Source organism: Cyprinus carpio, chromosome B19, assembly GCF_018340385.1.
Source record: "Cyprinus carpio isolate SPL01 chromosome B19, ASM1834038v1, whole genome shotgun sequence".
Lineage (NCBI taxonomy): Eukaryota > Metazoa > Chordata > Actinopteri > Cypriniformes > Cyprinidae > Cyprinus > Cyprinus carpio.
In genome coordinates, this window is record NC_056615.1 from 5,709,452 (window position 1) to 5,725,969 (window position 16,518).

At 36.6% G+C, this 16,518-nt stretch overlaps 2 protein-coding genes across 3 annotated transcripts in view; both read left to right on the forward strand.

The window, feature by feature from the left end:
- Nucleotides 1-8,820, forward strand: part of sema4ab (sema domain, immunoglobulin domain (Ig), transmembrane domain (TM) and short cytoplasmic domain, (semaphorin) 4Ab) — a 29,645-nt gene extending 20,825 nt beyond the window's left edge. For both annotated transcript variants that reach the window (XM_042745977.1, XM_042745976.1), the window contains 9 exons: nt 1,964-2,086; nt 2,213-2,340; nt 2,464-2,645; nt 2,792-2,936; nt 3,316-3,505; nt 3,591-3,706; nt 4,327-4,487; nt 4,616-4,704; nt 6,154-8,820. In XM_042745977.1, coding sequence (XP_042601911.1) covers nt 1,964-2,086; nt 2,213-2,340; nt 2,464-2,645; nt 2,792-2,936; nt 3,316-3,505; nt 3,591-3,706; nt 4,327-4,487; nt 4,616-4,704; nt 6,154-7,007 — 1,988 coding nt within the window. In that variant the 3' untranslated portion in view covers nt 7,008-8,820. The remainder of the gene's footprint in view (nt 1-1,963; nt 2,087-2,212; nt 2,341-2,463; nt 2,646-2,791; nt 2,937-3,315; nt 3,506-3,590; nt 3,707-4,326; nt 4,488-4,615; nt 4,705-6,153) is intronic.
- A 1,046-nt stretch (nt 8,821-9,866) lies between these two features.
- si:dkey-81h8.1 (uncharacterized protein LOC100034657 homolog) lies at nt 9,867-16,392 on the forward strand. Its single transcript, XM_042745433.1, has 9 exons — nt 9,867-10,102; nt 11,216-11,399; nt 11,718-11,834; nt 11,936-11,992; nt 13,583-13,720; nt 15,209-15,259; nt 15,801-15,854; nt 15,885-15,974; nt 16,354-16,392. Exons 2-9 carry the CDS (start codon nt 11,304-11,306, stop codon nt 16,390-16,392), a joined length of 642 nt encoding a protein of 213 aa, XP_042601367.1. The 5' UTR covers nt 9,867-10,102; nt 11,216-11,303.
- Nucleotides 16,393-16,518: the final 126 nt, after the last annotated feature.

Here is a 16,518-nt window from a genome sequence, read left to right on the forward strand (position 1 = left end):
AAGTGCTGCCCGCGTGAGGTGTGCCGCTTCCGGCTTGCGCTGTTCTGTAGTTATTAAAAGTTTATTCATTCTGTACGTGTCGCGTGTCCATATTGCACCAAATGAGACACTGCACTCCCTTGGGTCCGCAGCGACACACCTGCCACACGTGAAGTCGATTGGATGAACGGTTCTCGACATAATACAAATGCAAACAGACAGACAGACACACAGAGATTCCTGCCTTTATCACACCATGTCTACACCGGACGCGACAGTCTGTCTGCACTGGACGCGACAAAACGGCCGTTGAAAATCATTTGAAATTTGTGTCAGTACGTCATAAATAGACTGCAGCAGCAGTTAACTATCAGGAACTTGCTGCGCCGCATCCAGTGTAGACAGCATAACAGGTTCTATTGTATTTTGTCGCAGCGCAGCGTCCGGTGTAGACACAGCATTAGAGAGAAGAGTATGTTCAGCCCCCTCCCTCCAAAGCTTCAAATATTCAGTGTTGATTATTACCGAAGCTTCGAAGCTCAAAAAAGGTATTCGGAGCAGCCCTACACCGCTCACATGAGCAGCATTAGTGTTGTGCAGAAGAAGCATAGCTGGAAGTTAGGTTTTGGTGCTGAGCCTGTGAAAACACATCACTATAAACAAATTTCAGTCAGTTTTAGCATGTTAATGGATATGACAGTGTTAATGTATTTGGTTTTGGCAGACTATCTATGCTTTATATAAGCTACAGAATAAGCAGGGGCCAATCAGCTTGTGATGTGTAGTGCTATTGCTAGCAGATTGCATGTGGAGGATCTTTTAAATGACATCTAGAATTTTATGACTGAACTAGATATTTATACAACTTATGCGATAGACTTGCATTATAAATGAATGGAGCTTTGTTTCTATTCTAATGTCTTATGTTCAGAGGTTTTTGGTCCAATAACAAATATCTTTTTTGGCAGACTTGTAAAGAAGGAAATTACTAGTCTTTGAAAACACAAATACACTCTGTTAACTTGGCTCAGGTTTGAAAATATAAAGCAGTGTTTCATATGTAACAGTGGTAACTATTTCCATGTTTCCTGATAATCTCTGCCCAAGGGAAACATATACAAAGAGAAAAGTAAAGGACCAAATACTGAGCCCTGTGGAACTCCACACTTGACATGTTTTTGATTTGACATTTCATCAACACAAACTGGTATCTTAAAAATGTATAAAAGTGAATGCATGCAGTGTAATCACACCAAATTCCACTTAAAAAAATAAATAAATGTTAAATGTTAATTAAATTAAATATTAAAGAATTTTAGTACAGACGTGGAGAGTGAAACTACCCACCAACAGGAAAAATGTCAGTGTCAGTAAGTGTCACTGTTGCAGTGCAACACAACCCAGGTGTTGCAGTTTTGCTGATGCTGCTCTCACAGGTTAGTTGTGTGTGGTGTGAAAAGGGCCTTGCTGCAAAGAAGAGTAGAGTGAACGAGAGAGAGAGAGAGACAGGCAGATTTCCCCCAGTGAACAGACACCATAAATCCTCTTGCTCTTAAATCCTAGTGTTGATCTACTTATCTTTGGATGGCCGACATGTGACTTTAGACATGAGGCCTGAGAAGGTTCACTTCACATTTACCTCACCATCAGACAGACCTACAGCCATGCATGAACCCCAACTGATTTGATTTTCAAAATGTCCACCCATGCATGATTATTTGGCCTAATATTACCCAAAACCCCCAGCTTTATGGAATTTAAAACTTTTGTGTGTGTGTGATGTCTGTCTCTGACTTTGTGAGGCAAAAATGTGAGGCTGGAAGTGTATTAGTATCCTAAAAGAAGTACATGCAAGTTTCCAAAACTTGGCAAATAAGAATATTCATATTTATTCACATTTTGCTAGATCCTAATTACTAAGATTATTAATGAAGGATGTTTGTATGTGATTTAGCACAATATAATGTTTCTTTGTGTGTTTCAGATGGAGAACTGTACACCGGAACAGTGGCAGACTACAGGGGAACTCGGCCTGTGATTTCACGCCACTTGAGCGAAGGCAGCCATATTGATCTGAAACTGGATGATACACTTGGCTGGTTAGAAGGTAAGAAAAGTTTTGTTGTTGTTTATGCTGCCACAAAAGCAAAGAGAGTTAGATTTGACTATTTCTGATTTTGCTTTACTGTCTACTCATAACGTACACTATTTTCTATTCACTACACTACTCCAGATCCTACATTCATCAGCTCCACGTACGTTCCCAGTGAGGAGAAGGTTTATTTCTTCTTTAGTGAGACTGGAAAAGAATATGACTTCATTGACAAGTTTACAGTGTCTCGCGTTGCCCAAGTTTGCACCGTAAGTATTGTTTTAGATGCATTTCTAGTGTTAGTCAACTTGTTGTCACAAGCATGTTTGCAGTCATCAAATTCAAATGAAAGATTCGTTGTCATTCTGAAGGAGGTGTTAATCTGTTTTTAGAGTGATGTGGGAGGCCAGCGTACTCTGCAAAAACGCTGGACCACCTTTGCCAAGGCTCAGCTGCTATGTCAAGCTGAACAAGAGCTGCCCTACAACATCCTGCAGGACATTGTCAGCCTTTCACCACCAGAGGGCACGTCTGAGGACGAAACTCTATTCTATGGGATTTTCACTTCTCAGTGGTGAGGAAACATGCTTCAAATAATTACTCTGAAAGTTGTTTTTTCCAGATTTGAAACTGGCGAGGATTTATTTTATAATAAGCTGTTTTGCTTAAAAAAAAAAAAACGGTTTGTTGTTTTTTATTGTTTTTTTTTTTTTTTTTTAGGCAAGTTAACTTGGGTCGCTCAGCTGTGTGTGCTTTCAGCCTCAAAGACATTAAAAAGGTGTTTAATGGACATTACAAGGTTCTGAATCGGGACACTTTAAAATGGAGCACGCGGGTACAGGAGCAAATGGCAAACCCTGGAGAGGTTAGTGTCATGAGAGCGTCCTGAGAAGACCCTTATTATATTGTATTACATACTGCTCAAAAGTCAGAAATTAATACATTTGTTCAGCAAGGATGCATTAAACTGATCAAAAGTGACACTAAAGACTGCATTTCAAATATATAAGTATATCAGCATATTAGAATGATTTCTGAAGGATCGTGAGACTGAAGTAATGATTCTGAAAAATTAGTCTTTGCATCACAGGAATAAATTACATTTTAAATTATATTAAAACAAAAAAAATTACAATTTTAAGATTATTACTGTTCATGTTGTATTTTTGACATGATATTCTCTGATTCTGTTTTCTTATGCACTTAAATCTAACTATTCAAATTTCTGCTGTTTATCTCTGCAGTGTGGCCTCCATAATGCGTCAGACAACACTCTGCGCTTTGTTAAAGACAACTTCCTGGCTGATAAAAGTGTTCGACCGGCCAATCAGGGCCTGACACTGGTGTCACCTGATAAGAGCTACAGCAACATCGCAGCTCAGAGAGTCCGTGGAGCGCGCGGCAGAGATTACACTCTGCTTTACCTGCTCACAGGTAAATACTTTTTTTGTAATGTTTCTTAGAATTATCCTCTCATGGATGTTTTCCCCTTATATCACCTTTACTGTGTTCCCTGTAGAGTCTGGCTACCTGCACAAGGCTGTGCTCTTGAAGAACGGAGTTCACATCATTGAGGAGATCCAAGTGTTTCATCAACCTCAGCCAGTCAAAAACCTCCTGCTGTCAGTCTCAAAGGTACCATCACTTCAGAGAACAACCGTCTGTGTGTGTCTGTATTTAATCCATTTCAGACTCTAACACAATCACAACATTCACAATATCATGCTGGTGAGACACAGATGGTGTGTTAGACCACTCCCATCACACTGCTCAGCCAATTACAGGCCAGCTCCACATGAAAGACATGTGGACACTTTATTTTCTGTGTCTTTATTCAGTTTTTAATTCTGTGAATTGTTTGATAAAGAAACGGAAAGTGTGAAAAGTGTTACTGACCCACAAGCTGTAGCCTGCAGGCCTGGTTTCACTGACTTCAGCAGTCACTTTTCCTCAGAAACTGAATTTAATCTGCAAGAGGTTTGCTAGTGTGGTGTTTTTTTGCTTAGACCTTTGTTTAGAAGCTAAAGGAATGACCCCAGATTAGCCTCATGCCATCAACAGCGAAAGCACAGCTTTTCTGAGAGCTATATGCACTGACTGTTTATTTTTAAATAAGCATCTATAATATAAAAAGTGCCCCTAGTTACAGCTTCATCCTCACATAGTAATTTAATTTACTCATGAATCTGCAAGTTTATTGTACTGTGCAAGAAAGAGTGTAAAGAGTTGAGTGTAAATGTTTGTCTCTGTCCCAGGGTGCAGTGCTGGTGGGCTCTTCAGAAGGAGTTATTTCAGTGCCTGTGTCCAACTGTTCATACTACTGGAGCTGTGCTGAGTGTGTTTTAGCCAGAGACCCCTTCTGTGGCTGGGACCCTGTGATGAAGCTCTGCACAGACATACACGCTCACGACCATCTGTAAGTATCAACGCAGCCAAACATATTCAAACCTATTTTTCATACTGAAGATTTCAGAATTTGCACTCATTAGATTACATCAGAAAACTGTTTTTAATGTCTTTTTTTTTTTTCACTACTCTTCACAGTGTCCAGGATGTAGATGAGGGAAATGTGTCAGTGCAGTGTACATATATGACCCCCAGGTCACGCTCAGTCCAGTCCCGAACCCTTTCAAGTGAGTACAGTTCATGTATACAAGTATATAATGTTTAGGCATCAGTGTATAAATGATTTCTAATCCACAAGTCTCGTGTGTAATAATTAATAATAATATATAATAATAGTTTTTAATCATGTATAATTGAAATAACCATATATGATAATTAATTAATTGCATTTGCAAATCTTATACTTGGGTAGCTCAGTAGAAGTCCCTGATATTATTATAGTTTGTCTCATTGTTACTAGAGTGTTTTCAGTGCTGTTTATGGCACTTTCTACAAACGTTTGACCTTCCTGCCTCCCAAACTGCATTCAATAATTAACAACAGTAAAATCATACAGAAATGGCAAATTGTTGGCACAATCTGATTAAATATTTCCTTCACTTTAGAAAAAAAAAATTAACAAAAAGAAAACGTAATATTTAGCAACGTCACACATTTTAAACAGAACCCTGTTGCTGCATCATTTTTTCCATTATTAAAAAAATATATATAGTTCATGATCTTGTGTCATTCACAGCATTATTTTAATTTTCACACAGGTTTTAGTGTTTAACTGTTAAAATTATTTAAAAAGTAATTATGGTAAATAAGATTTATCAGAAACTGCAAACCAACATTTTGTCCCAAACTAGCCAGCCCATACTGAGTGATAGCAGAATTTAAGATAAATTTGTGTTAGGGAAAGTTACTTTTAAAAGTAATGCATTACAATATTGCGTTACTCCATTTAAAAAGTCACTTACTTTTTATAGAAGGTAATGTGATGCATTACTTTTTGTCAGCTGGGCTAGGTTTGCTCATTTGTTATTAATAACAAAGAACCCAAAGGATATATTTTTGGCAACTGTAAAGGCCCTTTCACACCAAAAGTGAAATTAATAAGCTTCAGTCTGAAGGAAGCGCCTTTGCACTTATTCCAGATTTCTTGAAACATGTGGACAGGAGAGCTGTCGGTGAATAAATGGGAAAACAGAGTAACTGGGTTACTCATTTGAAAAAACTGATATTTTGTTGTATAAGTAATGTTACTTGTTACTTAAAAGGGTAATCCGATTCATAACTCAAATGCATTTCCCCCAACACTGTTTGTGAATGTTTCCCATTCTATTGTGCTTATAAATGATAATACTTATTTTTTTATGTTTTCATTTAAATGTAATATTAGTGTGTTGTATTGTGTTTAGTGTATTATAATCACACAAATTAGAGGTTTGAACTGTTCAGTCATGTTCTAGGTAAAGGTAACAGGGATGTAACAGTTGCAAAAATGAGGTGAACATGAAATATTTTCAGAAAGATTAGCACCTCCTGTGCTGACTTTTATTTTGGAAAATTCATCCAAGAAAAGAAAAGCATTTTAAGCCTTTAGTACTTATTGATGTGCTGAACATAGTACTGGTTTAACTGCATGGTGTTAACTGTGGTGTGTGTGCTGACCCTTGACCCCTGACCTCCAGGTGAAGTGGTGTCCGTGTCACTAAACGAAGTAGTGCACCTGCAGTGTCCGGGAGCGTCGCACCTCGCCAAACGCCACTGGGAGCGTCTCAACAGCCAGCTCTCGCCCAAAATCTACATTCAGTCGGACGACGGCGGCCTCAGCTTCGTGGCGACCCCGTCCACCCTGGGACACTACCTGTGCCAGTCTGTGGAGAACGGCTACACTCAAACACTGGTCGCCTACAACGTCAAACAGAAGAGCAGCCCCACCGTCCCACCAGCCACCCTGAACCGCCCACACAGCACCCCGTCCACAGAAACAGGAATTAAAACCCCCGTCTTAACTACCAGACCCATCACACCTGAACAAACAGAGCCCACGCCTAAACCAGACGAAGTGGATCCTACAGTCACACCCAAAGATTCACCGGCGGCCACCACTCGCAGAAGCAGGAACTTTACTCGCTTGCTTGGCATGGAAAAGGAAGACTCCCGAATGACCGAGCCTGGTGAAAACCTCCAGCAAGCGGACACGCCCAGCTACTTTCAGGAGCTTGTAGTGGTGTCCGTTCTCTTAGCTCTGTGCATCAGCGCCTTGCTAACCATCGCTTTTAACAGATTCAGGCATCTTTGTCCTAGCAAGACGGTCCCGCAAACTCCTTCCTCTCGCAGGGACGTCGAGAAGAGCGGAAGTGCGACGCCCCAGGAGAGAGAGTCTCTCAGAGGAAACTCGCCTTGTTTGGAAAAGCGGAACGGACAAGCTCCTAACGGACAGTCCCACAACGGTCAGGCACATAACGGCAAATCTCCCATCACGCTGAGCAACAGCATGCTGAACAGCTCAAACGGTCACCTGCCCAACACACCCATCTGACGCACTCGTCTGGTTTTCTGGGTTCACTGTAAACCTCGTTTCTGAGCCAAACCGGGCTTCTCCTGCATCGAGCCCTGTCCCTGAACCACTTCGCTTTCCGAGAGGAAAAAAACTGGTAAAAACTGCACACCTGACCTTTTTTTGAGCTGTAAGACTCAAAGATCTTAAACTCTTGGTACTTCAGTAGTGTACATTTTTCAGTTCGTTCATATTTATGCTGTAATTTATGTGACAACTGTTTGTTTCAGTCTAAAGTGTTTCAGATGTTATGCCTCTCTAAAATCACATGTATACGTAGATGGTCAGTTTAAGATTTTTATTGATCTCTTCAAAGGTTTTAATTGATGTCAGAAGCTGTTCAGTCAGCTCAGTTTAAAATACACTTTTTAAATAATTTTATATTACAAATTTTCATGAACCTTAAAAGTAAAATGTAATAAAGTTTCCTAAGAGAGGCAGCTGATCATCGGCTAATTTCAGCTTCAAAGAATTGCTTGAAATTGCATATTTTCCAATATGATCAAATGTTCAGTTTCCTGTACTCTTGTCTGCATTGTTCAGAGTTGCTATATCGCACATCTTTTTTTAGTCTTTGCCTTTTTTCCTTATTTTTGAATGCTAAGACGAGGTATTGTCGGTGTAACTTTTTTTTTTCTTTCAGTTCACCCAAAAATTAAAATTTTGTCATTTTATACACCCTCAGATTGTTGGTAACCAAACCGTTTTGGTTTCCCGTGACACTTGTTTTATGTTGAGAAAAAAAAAAAAAAAAAAAAAAAACGATGTCAGACAATGGGAATAGAAACAGTTTGGTTAACTATGTTTTTGAAAAAATTTTAAGAAAGAAAAAAAAAAAAGAATCTTTTGTGTTCCGCTGAAGAAACTCATACAGGTTTAGAATGACATGAGGGTGAGTTAATATCAGAATGTTCATTTTTGGGTCAATTATCTCTCGAATGTTGCACCAATGCAAAAATGAAGCTTTCGAAGATGCTTTTCAAGTGGTTTAATTTAAATAAGTATTTTGTAATGCATAAAATTGTGCTGATCAGTAATGTGCAGGTACGAGTAGATGTTTGTCTATCATTCATATTTCAGAGTAACAATATCTCAATATAAAAATAATACTCAAATGTGTTATTTCGCGACCTGTTATAGAAAACTATGGAGCCTGGTTACCTCGTTCAATATTGACCACTTCACTCTGCCCTAACGACAAAACACAGGAACTTCAACACTGGAACTGAGAAAATGGCCTCGAAGGATTTTTGGGTTGAATTTTGTTCAGTTTTTATTATTCAAAGCACTGGGAGATGGTTAAGCCAATCTGTTACAGGAAAAATCATAGTCAAAGAAACTTGTTTTGTTCTTAAATATGATAAGAAAAAAAAAATCGGCAGTTGTGTTTTGCGTTTGCACAGCAGTATATTGGGCCTGTTTGTAGCTGCATCCACTAAATTGGGAGTGACCTGCACCTGTTGTTTTATTCTTTCCCAGCCTGTGGTTTGTCACTGAACGGTACGGATTTGAAGTCTTCATTCTGGGGAAATCACTTGTAAATTGTGATATTGCCAAATGTGTGTTTTATAATCAAATGACGGAGAACTTGTTCTGTTTAGTGGTTCAGAGAATGGTTCCATGTATCTGTTTGTCTGTAGTTGGGTAACTGAGACCAGTCGAAGTCCAGTATGTGAAGCCTGTCACAGGATTAGATGCATTCTCCTGCACGCCACTGTTTTTGAAAGATTATGTTGTTTATTTTTTTATAGCCTATGATGCAGGCTGTTTTGAGAATAAAAGATGCTGATTTAAAGTGTTGGAAAGTTTTCTTTCAAATTTTAAAAAAATAAAATCCACTAGGTGGCAGCAAACGACGAATTTTCAGCATCAATGAACCTTTAGAAATCATTCTAATATGCTTATTAACGGCTTAAATTTTACTGATGTTTAATTGTTAATATTTTTTCTGCAATAATGTTATTAATTGATGTTGGACAATGTTGAACAGTTTTTGCTGCTGCATATTTTTGTGTAAAGGTTCATGATTCTTTGATGAATTGAAAGTTCACTGAACAGCATTTTACTGGAATAGAAAACATTTGCAATATTATAATTTTGTCCTTCCTAAACACACAGGTATACATTTTTTGTTCTTTTTTTTAACCTCACTCCAAGCTTATGAATAGTAGTGTAACATAAAAAACAAATAATTAAATCTTGTAATCAGCAAACTTAATTAAAAGTGACAGTAAAGAAATTGATAATGTTGCAAAAGGTTTCTAATTCAATAAAATGCTGTTCAGTGAACTTTCCATTCATCAAAGTATCCTGAACTTTTCCACAAAAATATAAAGCAGCACAACTTTTTTTTTCTTTTTTTTTTTAATCATTGATAATAATAATAAATGTTTCTTGAGTGTTAAATCAGCATATTATTATGATTTCTGAAGGATCATCATGTGACACTGAAGACTGGAGCAATGATGTTGAAAATTCAGCTTTACATCACATTAATAAATTACATTTTAAAATATATTCAAATAGAAAGCAGCTATTTAAATTGTAATAATATTTCACAATTTTAATGTTTTACTGTATTTCAATCAGATTACTGCTGCCTTGTTGCTCATATAAAAGACTTCCTTTAAAAAAAATGTTTAAAATTAAACTTTTTAAAAGACTATAAAACAAGTTTGCAAAAAAAAAAAAAAAAATCCATCGTAACTTATGTCTGAAACGTAAGCTACTACACATAGAATATGGAATTGTAAATGCTGTTATAAAAGCAATATCTCGCAGTGGTGCTGCTGGTATTAAAAACTGATTATATAACCCATATATATGTGTGTGTATAGGTAGATAATGAACGGGAGCGTTAGTGAATGCTGGAGGTTGCCATAGCGCCGCATCACTTAATCTGCCTCCATACATACCGCGCCTCCTCACTGCAGTACTGCGCGAGAGCCGCGTATCACACACCTCACAATGAACTAGTTGTTTCCCTTCAGCCGCAACACGAATGGAATAACTTAAGGCTTCACTTTCGCCTTTAAAAAAGAAAAGCAGAATCAACGCGTTTTTCTTGAGCTGCAGAGGTAAGTGGCATCACGTGTGTTTGAAGGAATCTCAATTTGGGACAGCACGACCGCGCGCGCGGCCCCACCTATATACGACAGCGCTGAAGGTTACACGCTTTTAGGATTTGGGAAGCATAATACAGCACGGGGGTGAGTCGCTCTGTTTAGCGTTATTCGTGGCGCAGTTGTGCTCAGAAATAAAGTTGCATGCTGTCATAGTGCGGGACACTGCGGATGTGAGGAGATGATGAAGCTGCACGTTTGCCCTGCGTCTATTTTTGGCTGCTCCTCTTGCCTTCGAGGCCAAGAAACCATTTAATATCTCATCCGCTGAACATGTGAAACAGCTGTATATGATAAAAACGCACGCAGAAATTCAGAAGACTCAGATGTGTAAAGATGCGCTCTTAAAATGTTATAATCCTTATACAGATTTAAAATGGTCTAGTGCTGATGAAATATGAAATACTTTTGCAGTAGCCTGTAAAGATATGCCTACTGGAGGCACTATATAGGGTTCCTCAGATTGACACACTGGCGAACCCCTTTGGAGATCTTAGTTGCTGTATAGCCTATATCATATTCACATTCACATATCACTTTTTTTGGTCAAAAAATCTTGTCATGTGATGCATCTCTATAAAATATTAAAGGGGTAGTCCGTTCATAAATTAACATTCTGTCATCATTTACTCACCCTCATGCCATTCAAAACCTGAATGACTTTCATAACCAAATTATTATTATTATTATTATTTTTATTTTTATTTTTTATTTTTTTTGCAGAACACAAAATATTTCATGTAATGTTGGTAACCAAACAGTTTAGTTCCCATTGACTTCCATTATATTGACGCAAATAGGATAGAAATCATTGGAAACAAAAACTTAAAATCTAGTTAAATTCCTCAAAATAGCTCTATGGTGGACCTTTAGGCCAGAGATAGCATGGAAAAAAATATGATTTTTTGAAACCAATAACCTTTTAATGACCTTTCAGGCACAAATGACACCATGAGCATAACCTTTTTGAGTGTTAACGTGATTTAATGCTCAGTCATCCATATTTTTGTCCTTTTCATTCTGTCCTGATATGTCTTCATTCTTATTTCTCTCTATTTCCCTATTCAGTTCAGTTTCTTCTTCAAAACCAGCTATTGTATCTCCAGCTGATTCTCTGATTGTAGCATAGCCAGGCCTCAAACTGACTGACATCAGCATGGGCATTGAGAGTCAGGGCCCCACGCGCCCTGCAGGAAACCTGACGCCAAAGCAGGTCGAGACTTTTCAGAAGGTGGAGCCGAAAGCACTGGGCGTGAGTGTCACATTCACTGCAACAAATCCCATACCAAATGCATAAAAAAGTGCACAGGAATATCTTCCATACACCAGAGATCCAGCTGTTTCTCATACTGTAAGCCCCTGTGTTGCACATTTCATTCAGTGTGATTGCATGAATTGCATTTGACTATGCAAATGTTTGACGCTATTTAGAGTGTCAAAGCATATTTCTCAAAACAAACCGAATCTTTGACATCAAATCAAAGTTTAATTGTTTTCTGTTATAAAACTATTGAAATGGCCTATTTGGCAGCATTAAGTTCATTGATTGAGTTTTGTTTTGTTGTTTCAGTCCATTCAGATCATCATTGCAGTCTTGTGCTTGTGTCTGAGCATCACCATTCTTCAGCTCTATGAAGAGGTTCACTTCTCTCCTGATGTCATTGTTGTGGTAGTGATTGTTGTTCAGGTAAGTGCTAATGGACCTTAAAAGCAGGGTGTTTAATATGTTATTATGAATCCGGTTGTTACTAAGGATGTTGCAAACTTCAAGAAGTCTCTTGTTATCAGTTGCTTGTGTCTGGATCCATTTTAATCCATGCTGGACGGTTCCTGTCTCTGTTCTGGGTGAGTACAAGTTCAAGGTTTGCAGAGTTAATGAAACTATACTAACCTACTCACCTACCCACCCTGAACCCTCACTACTAGTCAACATCTTGGACATGCTTGACTAAATTTATGTTTCTCTTATCTTTTAATGCTTATGCATTTGATTGAGATTAGTTTTGTAGAAAAATACAAATGATTCCTTTTTCGTTTTTTAAAAGTTGTTTTTATTTGTTTTGTTTTTGTTTTGTTTTGTTTGTTTTGGTTTTTGAGCAGATAGTGAATGTTTAATGTTATGCATAAATGATATAAATTAGTTTTATAGAAAAATATGAATCATGTCTGTTTATGATTTTCTTAAAAGATGTATTGTTTTGTTTCGTTTTCTTATGTTTATTTTTCCTTTTCTTTTTTTGGAGCAGATAGTTAATGCTTAATGCTTATGCATAACTGATAGAAATTAGTTCTGTAGAAAAATAAGAATAATGCCTGTTTATGTTTTTTTTTTTTTTTTGGAAACGATAATGAATGCTTAATGTTTTTGCATAATTGATGGAAATTAGTTCTTAGAAAAAAACGGTCGTGTTTACGATTTTCTTAAAAGTTTTTGTTTAGTTTTGTTTAGTTTTGTTTTGTTTAGTTTTGTTTTGTTTTGTTTTGGTTGGTTATTTAGAAAAATATAAATGGTCATGTTTATTTTTTTTTTATAGAATTAGAAATAGTGACTGTTTATGATTTTCTTAAAAGATGTTTTGTTTTGTTTTGGAGATGATAATGAATGCTCAATGCTTTTGCATTGTATTTGCATTGCATTTGTTGATGGAAATTAGTTATTTAGAAAAATATAAATGGTCATTGTTGATGGAAATTAGTTTGTGTTTGTTTTTTCTTAGTGAAATGTTAGAAATAGTGACTGTTTTGATTTTTTTTTTTTGTTTTGTTTTGGAGATGATAATGAATGCTGCTTTTGCATTGTTTTGTTTTGTTTTGTTTTGAAACAGATAGTGAATGTTTAATGTTTATAAGAAATATAAATAGTGACTGTTTATGATTTTCTTAGAAGTTGTTTTGTTTTGTTTTGGAACAGATAGTGAATGTTTAATGTTAATGAAAAACAGATTAGTTTAAAATAGTTTAATAAATAGTTTAAGAGTGTGTTTAAGTGTGGTAGTTAAGTGCTGGCAGAAGAGGTGTGTCTTCATCTGCTTTTTGAAAGATATGATGGTCTCAGCAGTTGGTGGATGTTGGTAGCAGGTTGGTAGGAGGTGTTTGGTTTGGAGCAAACAATCACATAATTACATATCAGTCACTCATGTGAACTACTTGAAACATGTCGAGCTTTAATCTATACGAAGAAGAAGAGAAAAGTACAAGAGAGTTATGATCTGGTCCTTACGTAATTCCCATGCTTCCATTTGCTAACATTCTCATAGTTTGATGACTGTGGAAAATAATAACCATAAAAAAGTATGTGTATCCAAACTGTTGACTGGCATTGTATTTCATTTTTTTTTTCTCAGTACTGCATTGGCTTTCATTTTTCAGTGTTTTATCAAATGACAGTATATGAGTTACATGAGCTGCACAGTGACTTCTGTCCCACCATGTGAAGTGAAAGCCACACTGGTTGCTCACCTGGTCAGTGCAGCGTTTTCCACTGCTGTTCTTGGGCTGCTGTCCCGTCACCTGCCTTACCGTCAGGACACGTACCACTGTGAGCACTGCAGGAGACTGGAGATCTATGCTGTGGTGAGCTCACACATCTGCTACTCTCTCGCTGCACTGCTGAGCGCCTTGCATTATGGGAAGATGGGTTTGCACATTTAAACATAGTCCTGTAGATATGCATGCATACAGTATATTGATTATGAATGCATGTTTTGGGTGCAGTGGGAAGGATAAAACGCTGTAAGTGGGTGATGATGTGATGAACTGGCCACATCAACTTTATTGTTACAGTTTTTTCTTTAAGCAATTTCCTTGATGCCTTTTCAAAGGACTGTACCGAAGTGCAAAACATAGCGTCTTCAAAAGTTTCAGTAATAATGTGTGTCTGTCAAAAAGTCAGGTTCGTATACTTCACATGGTTGAAGGATTTTTGTGAATCTTCAGTAAAGACCTGTTTGTCTGCTTTTTTATATGAAGTCAAATTAGTGCTTTCAAAGTTGGAAGCTGTTTTGTAGTATAATTTAGGTATAGTTAGGTTATTTTTTAGGAGCTCAATGAATTGAAGGATTATGTTGGAATGAAAAAAAAAAGACAGGTAATGTTGTTACTTGGGGTACTGACTTCTGATTTGATGTAGGATTGTCTATGCAACTTATACTTTATTAAATTGCTTTAAATTGGAAAAGCAATTTAAGCAATTTGATTGGAATGTATAATTGTAATTGGTTTATCATAATTTTTAATTGTTGAAATATATAGATATTTTAATATATTTCATAGCATAATCACAATAATAGTTTCACATCTCTCCTATTAATTTGTTACTGCTTATATTTATAACAGAGTAGATTAATAACTATAAGGATACCGACCCTTTGCACTTGGTACAGACTTTTTTTTCCAATAAGGGAGAAAATGAATAAAATCAGTGCCCTTTCAAGGTATTTGGACAGTAAAGTGAAACGTTTTTAAAAAATTATTTTAGATCTAAAATGGAAAATGAAAATAATTTCCATAATGTTCTTGATAAGATAGAATATTAATGTTTTCTTGGTTTGAAGTTATTTCTTTGCTGTTTTTTTTTTTCTTTGGTGCTGTACATTTTTGACTGATGCTCATGTTTGTAATTGCTTTTTTATGTTTTGATCCCAGTGATGGCCAGCCACATTAACATTCTTTGGGCGAGATTAACTAACAGCTTGCACCTGCACTAACCCTCTTTTGGCATTAAAAACATTAAAAACACAGTGAATTTAAATGACTCATCCAAGGTGATTTAATAATGTGTGCTCTAGTCTATTTGGAACTTTTATGGGATTGCATTCTCGTCCTATTTTTGCCCTGTTTAGTAAATCTATGTCTATGTCCTATTGGGCTTGTTCCAATCTCAGAAGTCCAAAACCTTTCTGAGGGCACTGTCGTTTGTCAAGGAAGCCAAAAAACTGTAACAGTTTTTCTAAATTGGCTAATTGGGTTTGCTTGCAGCTACATTTGTATACAAATAATAGATTTATAGCTGCATTTACAAAATTCAACATCATTTTGTCTTTTGTGTCTGCTTTTCCAAAGCAACAATATTGTTACAGGAAGTGCACTTATACTGTCGAGAGAAATTGTAAAGTAAGTAATTCTTACCTTTATGTTTGACTTTGTTTACATGAATGTGCATAATTATATGCTGATAATGCAAGAACAAAAAAAGGCAAATTGAAAGTAACACTTTTGTCGTTTTAAGGCAATTCAACCATAAAACAGTATGTTAATTCAGGTAAACTGGGTCACCATTGTGACAGCATCACAAAAATTGGTCCAATTTGCCTGAATTTACTCTACAGTTCAGGATCTGGATAAAAAAAAAGAAAAAAAACAGTAGCTTTGTGTATATTTAAAGGAGAGTGAATGCATGTGGTAGCAGGGTCAGTTTTGCACTTTGGGCCAGTTGTATGAAAATGCTTCAGAACGAAAGATACCTTTAATTATTTGCAGATGTGCTATGAAAACTCAGATGGCCACTCTTGCTAATCTTTTTTAATATTTCAACATGTGATGTGCTTGTCCATGTTTGTAACTAACTGAAACAGGAAATCTCTTTGTCAACTTGCAAACGTGGACGAGCATGTACCTTAGATTGTTGTTTTTCTGTCTCTTTGGCTGCTCTCAGCTCTTAATCGATGGCTTCTTGGCCACACTGGTTCTGTTTCTGGTGGTGGAGCTGGTGATCTGCATTGTAACCATCTGTGGACTGGTGATCTGCATTGTAACCATCTTGTTTGGACTCAGTGGATTGAGAGAGGATGTTGATTTTGATAATTGTATGGCAGAGTCAGAAATTAATGTTTGTTTTTGTTATTTTTTTGGAGGGTTAGGAATTTATTGATTTTTAAATGTATCTGTTTTACACTAGTAATACAATTATTAATGAAATAGTTGCATAATGATATGAGCTTAATATGATTATAAATGAGAGTATAGGACATTTTGATTATTTGATAATTGCTGTTGATATTGTAACAATGATTATTAATTATATATATATATATATATATATAATATAATGAATTTTTAAATTGTAAAAAAATCTGTTTGTCACTTACTGAGATGAAACTAGTAATACATTTTTATAGTAAAAGTGAAAGTGACACTAGTAATACATTTTATAGAAAGTGAGCCAAGCACAGTCTGTTCACTCAGCAGCCATATTTGCAATGCCTCAGGGAAGCTATTTCATGCTTCCAAGTCCCAGTCCCATCTAAATGAATGGGGGAAATCCTGAAACCTCAAAAATTGTTGGTCCCACTTTATATTAGGTGGCCTTAACTAATATGTACTTGCATCAAAAAATAAGTACAGTGTGCTTATTGTGTTAATATTGTATTGCA